The following is a 10,411-nucleotide window of genomic DNA, read 5'->3' on the forward strand; positions in this document are numbered from 1 at the left end:
AAAAAAAAATTGATTTAGCGGACCCGCGAGCCCCCTTAAGTACTGAGAGATGTTTAATAAAAAAATAATAAGATTGTTTATTGTTTTGTTTGTGGTTTCCGAATATGTGAGTTGCAAGAGCTTAAGCAGAGTTCCATTTGGTTCATATTATCACTTTATTTCATGATTACTTTGTGTACGTATTATGTGTATATATATTGTGTATTTCACTAAAAACTTGTTTTATAATAATCATTGTATTATGATGTGTATGTATCTTTCCGAAAAGGGGCCCATCATGGATTGGTCTGAAAATAATGCCTAATTAGGGTTCAATCTCTTGTTAGGTCAAACGAAAAACTTTATAAAAAAACATTTCCTGCTGCTCCACCGAAAACAAGACAGTAAGAAAAGACTAGTTGGCTAGGAGTCAGAATAATGTTGAGACTTCGTGTTACTCCCTGGCTAAAAAATGGTCCCAGTGTGTCAGTCTAGTACAAAGCAGGTTCATATTTATAATGATTTTCTGTGTTTTCATGTACGCCATGTTATATTTGCCACTTCACATTAAACATCTATCAACCTCAATTAAACATCAAACAAGCGTCCTGTAATATCTTTAATGTATTTAGGTGTTTTTATTAAAAGTAAAGGTAGATATACAGTGTGTGCACTGCGTACTAGTTTCCTTTTTAAAATAGGAACAGTCAGTGTTAAGTGAGATCAAGTCCGAAAAAAATGGTATTTTAAGATTGAACTAGTGACATCAATGATAAATAATGCAAGATAGATGAAAGACTGAAGTGTAAGTAAGAAATTTATCCTGATTACCCTAATTTCTTAGCCAGTAGGTTCAAAGGAAATTCGTGTCTTATTTTGCCATACTACCTAGTGGCAATGAAACGTTTTACACTTCAACATATGCTATTCACTCATGCCTGACTTGTGTATATTAACTGGTGACTCTATGGTAGATGAAATTACTAGTAAGCTTCTTCATTTTATTGATATCTTATTACAAATATTGATATTACAACCATAACCATTGACCAGTCCTGACAAGTATTCATTGCTCCATTTTCTATGAGGGATTCCCAGAAATGGATAAATTCTTTTTGTGATGTAGATCTATCTGAAGAGAGACAAGAATTAGTTTGTTCTTCATGATTGTATAGGTATATGAGTGTAAATATTCTTTTGTTGCCTTTAAAAAAGAAAAACTCAGCACTTCTCTAGTAAAATACTTTTTGGCTTTTCACTTTCTCCAGTGTTAACTTCTGTGGATTTTTTTATAATTATTTTTGACATTCAAATTCTTTTTAAAATATTGTTCATAACTGTTGTATAGATAATGGTTATAATATTGGTGTTAAAGTTAACTAGGTGCATTGTTCAGAATTCATGCTTACGACATGTTTCATCATAGTGATATTTGGCATAGATATTGGTTGTTTGTTGCTTTTTTGTCAGTTGTTGTCTCCGATACATTTTCGCTTTACATTCTCAGAATCTATACACCGCTCAACTGCATGCAGTTTGGTAATGTTCTAGTGACTTTATAATTTAAATGGTGAGTTTACTGATTGGGTAGATTAATGAGGATTGACTGGGTTTTTTTTTTCTTTATTTCCAGTGGCAAATATTTCAAGATAAATATTTGTAACCAGTTACATATACTGTTGATACATGCTATGATTATGCATAAGTATTCGTGTACCTAAGATTCAAGGACTACTCTTATCTCGATATCGAAGGGAATTTAGAATATTTATTTTGTTGAAATGTTTTTTTTTTTATTTATGCATGTTTGATATATTTTGTATGCCTTTGCTAAAGATTTTTTTCAGAACAGTTTCAATTTCAATGTAAAGACGTCAGTCTTACTTCGCTGACTTTGGACTGTATGTTTTAATCAAAATGTTAGTTTCTTATGCGAGTTTATAGAAAAGATCCTTATACAAGACCATTTATATTTGGTTATCTTTTTAATAGGCATTCTTCCATTCTATTTCCACGCTCCCTTGGTCAATTATTTTAAAATGCTAGACATTTGTTCAAATATTACGATCTCTGACTAGACATGTTGTAAAACAACAGTGTATTTTGCCATTGTGATTTGGTTAGCATCCCTTCACCTTTTTTCTTATATGTGTTTGTTTTGGGGTTTTGTTTCGTCTTTTTTAACAAACAATTCATACCGTGTTCTTGGCATGTCATTATGGAATTCATCTGTTCAAAGACAGTATTCATCATATCCGTCACAACATCTACAGACGACTGTCCACACGAGTCACTTACAGACTTCTGCATACACTGGTAAGAACCAAGAAGTATTCTGAAACAGTAACATCACAATATTACATCCTCGAATAACTATCAAACTAGGATGAAAAACCGTGTCCTGCATTTATTTAAGTTTTTATCTCTGTCTTGACTTTTTATTTTTCACTCTACTCGGTCCTGACTACTTTTTATAGTTTATCCTGACTGTTTTACATACATTGTTATCCTGTCCTAGACCCCCCCCCCCCCCCTAAAATCAAATCCCTTACTTGCACCATTTTTGTTTAACTTGATCTGTGTACGCATCATCTAACATGGATATTTGTTCAAGTTGGCTCTTGACAGTTTCAACATGGTCCTTGTAACAAGCATTAGATCTTTTCTGTACCTCTGGTTTTCTCCAACAAGCATCATGTAGAACCATATCTACAAAATACACTTTTAACATTAGGAACTCAATTGTTTGTCTTATTTTTTGGTTAAAAACGATAATGCTTATATGTTCATTTACTATTTGGGTTTCTTTACTGTGGCAATATCCGAAGGCTGTTTGTCCTAGCCCTTCAATGTGTTTACGAAGAAACACCAAATCCTACAATATTTTGTATATTAGTTGGTATCTGTAGCATGATTTGCTGTACAACTTGAGCTTAGGTTTTTTATATAGATCATTATAATATTGCTCACGTTGTATACATTTCTTAGTCTGCTTGTAACGTATTGTGTGCCTTGTGTTTGTATAGTTTTTCAATAGGAGGACCTTTTATATATCACTAATAGTATACGGTATGGGTTTAATCATTTGTGAAGGAGACGATGACCTGTATAATGTTAACATCTTCATACTTTTGGTATATGGATCGCCGGTTGTCTCATGTCGGATATGATGATCTCTCATAGCAATCATGACACATTCTTTTTTTTCATATACTGAAAAAGGCATCTTGTTTAATGTCCTCCGTGGCCAGATAAATGTAAACAAAAATGATGTACCGTTGTCGTTGTTTATTCATTTATCTAACTTATTGTATACCTGAAAACCCAGACGTGCATATAAAGTTGACTGTTTTCAGTGTCGTCGCAAAAGTAGATGCATACATCAAGTCATCTGAACATTTCGATAACTTGGGCGTGTAACAGCTCTTGAATTCTCCTCTGTATCTGCAAATTGAAGTAATATCACAAGATTTCGACGTGCATTGCATTATACTGTTGCATGTTAGTATGTACAGTGAAATAGCCATCTTTATGTGTATTGTGGTTGGATTTACCTCGCTGAAAGCTCCTACAACAAAAGCTGGTCCAAACATCAATATATCGTGGAGTGAGTTTAAATTGAAGAATCAGTTTTAGTGTTGTGGGCTGTCTGCCAGCAGTAATGAAATAGAGCAGCAAAGAATATTCTGAGGAAACTGACTCGTAAAAGATATGCCGTACAACCAAACAAAATGATGATTTGTTTTATTCGCCGAGATTTTGATTTTTGAAAAATGTAGAATATATACGTACTTACGAACAAAGACTTTCAATCTGTCTTTTATGAGGCAAAACAGTGAATTCTTCCGATTCAGATACATTCTGCGACAGTTTCCAAGTACACAGATTAAGTCCAACAAAATCGCATCCGTTTACTGTACTCAAGACAACTAAAATGAAAAGTTGTCTATCAAAATTCTGTGTTGTCCAGGAGAAAAAAACTGTAATGTGTTGGTTTCATTTTTACAGCACTGGGTCGATACCTTTGCCGGTGGACTACCAGTCCCCAGAGGTTTGCGCAACTCAGTAGTCAGTACTTCGGGACTGATATGATTTATAACAAACCTTTCTTAGATGGACCTTTTATAAATTTTTAAACAATGAAGACACTAAAGTTTCAACTCCCTCAGGCAAAGTGGACAGTAGATGGTTTAGTCTATTCTTTTAAGGCCTTTTTCTTCATAAAGCTTCTATTAAAACTGTTTAGAATCTCACACATCCTCGGCTTTCAAATATTCGGCTTTGCGCGCTCCTGATGAAGGTAAAGTCAGACTGAAGTGAAATTTTTGTGTTTGCTCTTAATCTATAGAATATCCAGAATATGCTGAAAAGTTAGTGGATATAATGCGGCTTCCTTTAAATCATACTTTGACAGATGGAAAGTCGGAAGAATACTGAAGTATTATATGAGGAATTCGCTCCACAACTCAGTAAAATATTCACCACAATAACAAAATATGGATATATTATTTAAAGTGTATGGATATTGTTTTTTACGGAAGCGTTTTAGCGCCACACTTTTTTTTTATATTTTTCTTCCTATCTTCGCAAAGGTTTGCGTAATATCGCAAAGGTTTGCGTAATATCGCAAAGGTTTGCGTTATATCGCAAATGTTTGCGTTATATCGCAAAGGTTTGCGTTGTAACGCAAACCAAACCTTTTGCGTTGTAACGCAAACATTTGCGATATAACGCAAACCTTTGCGTCACAACGTACACCTTTGCGTTACAACGTAAACCTTTTGCGGTATAACGCAAACCTTTGCGTACCTTTGCGTTATAACGCAAACCTATGCGAAATAACGCAAAGGCAAACCTTTGCGTTGTAACGCAAACCTTTGCGATAAAACGCAAATCTTTGAGTTATAACGCAAACCTTTGCGAAATAACGCAAACCTTTGTGAAATAACGCAAACCTCTTGATTTCAATTTTTCATTAAGTTTTGTATGTATATGACCGACTGTCATTCATTTCGTTTGTGGTTTATTAGTAGGTTAAAAAAGAAACATACATCCATGCAAGGCCAAATTATTATATTAAAAATGCATAAGAATAATGGAATACTTGAAGTTCAATTATACATAAATAAAAACTGATTTGTGCATAAAAAAAGTATATAATTTAACATGAAAATAGACGCTATATAGGCATATTTAAATTGAAAGATAATTCTTCTTTTTTTTTTTGAAGCAAGAAATCGTTTTTTAAAATCTCAGAATATGATAAAGATTCTTTGATAGAAAGTCATTGAATTTTCATTTCAATATAGTGAAGTATTTTTAAGATGCTTGGCTAGTAATTTTAATGGAGAGAACATAATTTTATTAATAAAACATCTTCATTCTGTACATTTATTGTCAAAGGGTAGCTTGTTTAAATCTAACCAACTTTACACAGTTCTCAAACGGGATCTTACTGTGGAAGTATATTTATATTCGGTTAAACAACTCGTCTAAACATCAACCCAACAATGTTAGATCTGTAAATTTGCTTTCGCAAATTTTTTGTTCTTCCCTCGCCGGGATTTGAACCCATGCTACTGAGATATCGTGACACCATATCGCCTGCACTGTAGCCGTCCCGCTAGACCACACGACCACCTGGGCTTCATAAAAATGAAGCTTTCGGTGGCCGGGTGTTACCTTTCCACGTCAGTTTTAATCTAGCGTCGTACTACAGTACATGATATATAAGGCATGGAGATGTTATTTTTACAGATCAGATAAATTATCTATAGTAAAGGATCCTACAAATTAATGTAAGATACAGTCACAGAAAATAATTATATTTATAAGTACGTCTGAGCAGACTTGGGGTAATTGTAATTGTAATCATTAATCAGCTGTAATTGATTACAATTTTTCAAGTAATCATTGTAATCATTAATCAACCAAAAATCTGATTACATGTAATTTAATTTAATCAATTACTTTTCAAAATACCCTGTAATCCTGATTACTTTTTGATTACATTCTGATTACAATGAAAAAAATCTTAAACTGTGTTTATGGTCAATAAATGAACAATTTTGTTATTCTTATTTAATAAATATGTACATCTTAAGATAGTTTGGTTTACTTTATAAAGCATTGATTTGTATACTTCAGAAAAAATAAACTGTTACAGTATTGAAAAGTCATCATTATATCATCAAAGTCATCAAAATATATTTTACTGGCCTTAGTAAAATATATTGTACATATATTCAAAATTTAAAGATTTACATATATAATATATATTTGATAATAACTGTTATATTCAAGTAATATTATACTTTTCTTTAATCCTGAATTATGATCTTTTGTTAATATTGTGATTTTTGTCAACTTTGAATTGACAGGTAGGAAACCAATTAAGGTTTGTTTTTATTGCAATTTCCAATTGAGTATAGCTGTAGGACAATGTATATGATAAAAGATTAATCAGACATGTGAAAATTTATCAAATTTTAAGTTGGACAAATATCTTGTTCAAGATAAGCAAATTTTTGTATTTTCTTAAATTGGACATGTAAAATGCAATGATTTATAGGACTTATATTTTGTTTACAATTTGATTAAACAATTCTATTAAAATTTTACATAGTTTTTAACTGGTAACTTTATTTCATCCATATTTTAACTTCCATAAACTGCACCTTGAAATACATATAAAGTCTCAAAGAGGTCAGAAGACAAACAGCAAACTCTAAATGCCATATTCAATTGAAGTCAAAATAATTAAGAGATCAATGCTGATAAAGTGTAATGGGTAATAACCAGTGACACAATGTTCATGTATGTATGTTGTGAACTTTTGTGGTTTATTAAATAGATAGCATTCAAAAAATCAGAATGTGAATATATATGTTCAAACTCTTTTAGGTCATTTTTTAGTAGCAATAAACAAAAAAAAACTATGTTAATTGGACATGCTTTGATACTATATATGCCCTTGAATTTTTACTAGATAACATTTTTGTTCGCTTTGGGGATTCCGTATATCGTCAGATTATCGGAATTCCAATGGGGACTAACTGTGCACCACTTATTGCGGACCTGTTTTTGTATTGTTATGAGTTACAATTTATGACAAAAATAAGCAAAGACCCATCGAAACAACATCTGATAAACAAATTTAATAATACTTTTAGATATTTGGATGATATTTTGGCTCTCAATAATGACGACTTCAGTATGTATATTAATGAAATTTATCCTGTTGAACTTACTTTAAATAAAGCTAATACTAACAATGACCACTGCCCTTTTCTCGATCTTGATATCTATATCACTAATGGAAAGCTGAATACTAAAATTTATGATAAAAGGGATGATTTTTCATTTCCTATCGTTAATTATCCGTTTTTAGATGGTGACGTTCCCTTGTCACCATCTTACGGTGTTTATATATCTCAACTTGTACGATTCGCTCGTGTATGTAACAATGTTTTAGATTTTAACGGGAGAAATTTATGTATTACTGATAAATTATTACACCAGGGTTTTCGATATCACAAACTAGTCAAAACATTTACTAAATTTTATCATCGCTATAAAGACATCATTCGTAAATATAGCTCAACATGCAGACTTCTAATACGTTCAGGTATTTCACATCCAATTTTTATGGTAATATTCTTTATAAAGCACAAAGGTGTCAGTATTCACCTCAGAAACTTACAAAACCTTTGAATAAACTTATTAAGAAGGGATATAATTACGATACTGTTGTCAAGTCATTAAAGATTGCATATTTTGGCGTTAATATTGAGTCACTGATAAGGTCTTTGCATCGGAACTAAACACATTATTTTTTAAAAACAGTTGTTGGCATGACACGGGTTATGTTCTTCTCATATATGTTATGATGGTATGATACTAAACCCCTAACGGGAAGGATTGTGCCTGATGTTCATATGATGAAATCATAATCTTTCAGTCAGTTTAATTGAAGTCTGGAGCTGGCATGTCAGTTAACTGCTAGTAGTCTGTTGTTATTTATGTAGTATTGTCATTTTGTTTATTTTCTTTGGTTACATCTTCTGACATCAGACTCGGATTTCTCTTGAACTGAATTTTAATGTGCGTATTGTTATGCGTTTACTTTACTACATTGGTTAGAGGTATAGGGGGAGGGTTGAGATCTCACAAACATGTTTAACCCCGCTGCATTTTTGCGCCTGTCCCAAGTCAGGAGCCTCTGGCCTTTGTTAGTCTTGTATTATTTTAATTTTAGTTTCTTGTGTACAATTTGGAAATTAGTATGGCGTTCATTATCACTGGACTAGTATATATTTGTTTAGGGGCCAGCTGAAGGACGCCTCCGGGTGCGGGAATTTCTCGCTACATTGAAGACCTGTTGGTGACCCTCTGCTGTTGTTTTTTATTTGGTCGGGTTGTTGTCTCTTTGACACATTCCCCATTTCCATTCTCAATTTTAAGTTTGAAGTTATTATTTTCTAATATATATATAAAACAAAATCTTTTCTAAAAAGTGCTTTAGTTGTATCAAATTCATTCATATCATTCAAAATGTTTGTTCTTTTTAAATTCATTGTAATCAGATGTAATCATGATTACTTTGCTAATGTAATCATTAATTTAATCAGACACTTTCAGAAATGATGTGATCATAAATTTAATTCAATCGTACAAATGACAAAGTAATTGTAATTTAATCAATTACATTGAAAGTAATCGGACCCATCTCTGCGTCTGAGCCAGTGACAACTCTACAACAGATTTATATTCGGTTATAGCTATATTAGCAGGGTTGATTTTGTTTCTTCGGCATAATCTCAATTTACTCAATTTTCTTTGTAATATATATAAAAGTAACATGGATATCGTTTTTTGGTGGCCTTTACAGTTGCTGTTGGGTGTGAGCAATTTAATGCTCCGTGTTGAAGACAGTACTTTAGTCTATGATGGTTTACTTTTACGAATAGTGACTTAGATGGAGAGTTTTCTTATTGGCACTCATACCACATCGTCTTATATTATTCTGCTCATTATTAGTTAAGGAATGACTGTAATATATTTTCTGTCTATTCAAAATAATATAAAAAATGTGGTGCACACTGAATAACGCGCGTAGCGGGTTATTTAACAGTGTGCACCACATTTTTTAATGCTATTTTGAATAGACAGAAAAAATATTACAGTCATTTCTTATAATTTAATTCTAAATTCCATTTTAAACCGTAGAAAACCATGAAAAAACGTTGATGACGTCACGGTCACATGACTAAATTATGTCTAGGGGCTGATAACAAAATAACGTCAGCCAATCAGAAGACGCGTTACATCCAAAATTAAATTATTAAATGATTTGTTCTAATTATTCAAGCATTTTACTTTGCAATGACTACAAAGGTGATAAATTTTAATATATTCAGCCTCCTCCACATATCGCAAATGTTTGCGTTATAACGCAAAGGTTTGCGTTATTTCGCATAAGAACGTTTCTAAAGTATTTTATTGTATTTTTGTGGCAAAAACTAAAATGACTAATTTTGTTTGTATACTCACGTATTTTGTATGCCTTTATCAGTAATATACAATTTAGACTTTATTTTTTTCTTTATCATCAAAGTTGAAAATCTATATGTTATTTCTATTATCATTATGGAAAATATACCTACATGCAGACGGAAATATCCAACCAAAAATCTTCCCGAGTGACTGCATTTTGACTGAAAGAAATGTCGTTTGTTTTCTCACCTAATTCTTACACGATATATTCTATAATTCACACACTAAGTGCAATCTAATGTTATTGGTCCAATGTTTTTTCCCTTCTAACATGAAAACAAACTTTATTTTAAACACAACTTTACAGTCCCACTCATATTTTGTTTCTTGTTTTTATTGGTATTAATTGATTTAGATGTAGTAGATATGTTTAGTCATGCATGATTTGTTTTGGGAAATTCCTATTTATCTATTTTTTGCATGTATACGCTCTTTAGATGGTAAAACTAGCCTATGCTCTACGTATCTTTTTTTGTGCTTTGAAACTTTTGTTAGGGTATTTTTTTTAGTGATAATTAGGAAGGTCTGGTGGGTTGTTTATTCCAAGTATCGACTCTGTGGTGATTATTTTCGCCTTGTTAGATTTTCGATTGTGTGCATGTAGTTTGGAGTATCGAACTCACCGTACAATATGACTCTTACGATTCTTTTCAGAATTCTCTTAGTAAAAATCGTTTAACTTTTGCTAAGAATAAAAAACTAAAAAAGGATTTCATAAAATTTTGGGAGAATTCCATTTCAAAAAGTATTAATGATAAAAGAGGAAACAAATTAAGGACTTTCAAGGATTTGAAATCGTTTGATATGGAGAACTTTTTAAAATTAGATATAGACAGAGCTAATATTTCAAACTTTATAAGAATAAGGATAAGTAATA

General features: G+C 31.9%; 1 protein-coding gene across 3 annotated transcripts; it reads right to left on the bottom strand.

Moving 5' to 3' along the window:
* Nucleotides 1–966: 966 nt before the first annotated feature.
* LOC139520269 (uncharacterized) lies at nt 967–9,970 on the bottom strand. 3 transcript variants are annotated; one of them, XM_071312778.1, is made up of 6 exons: nt 9,645–9,970; nt 3,776–3,908; nt 3,296–3,423; nt 2,532–2,688; nt 2,178–2,314; nt 967–1,111 (listed from the first exon to the last, which is right to left on the bottom strand). In XM_071312778.1, the coding sequence occupies exons 1-6, from the start codon at nt 9,688–9,690 to the stop codon at nt 981–983; spliced, it is 732 nt and encodes a 243-aa protein (XP_071168879.1). In that variant the 5' UTR covers nt 9,691–9,970; the 3' UTR covers nt 967–980. The 3 variants fall into 3 exon arrangements, with proteins under 3 accessions (XP_071168879.1, XP_071168886.1, XP_071168895.1); XM_071312785.1 differs by having other exon boundaries at nt 967–1,107; nt 9,645–9,966; XM_071312794.1 differs by lacking the exon at nt 9,645–9,970 and having other exon boundaries at nt 3,772–3,887.
* Between the last annotated feature and the right edge of the window lie 441 nt (nt 9,971–10,411).

Source organism: Mytilus edulis, chromosome 1 (genome assembly GCF_963676685.1).
Source record: "Mytilus edulis chromosome 1, xbMytEdul2.2, whole genome shotgun sequence".
NCBI classification, from domain to species: Eukaryota; Metazoa; Mollusca; class Bivalvia; order Mytilida; family Mytilidae; genus Mytilus; species Mytilus edulis.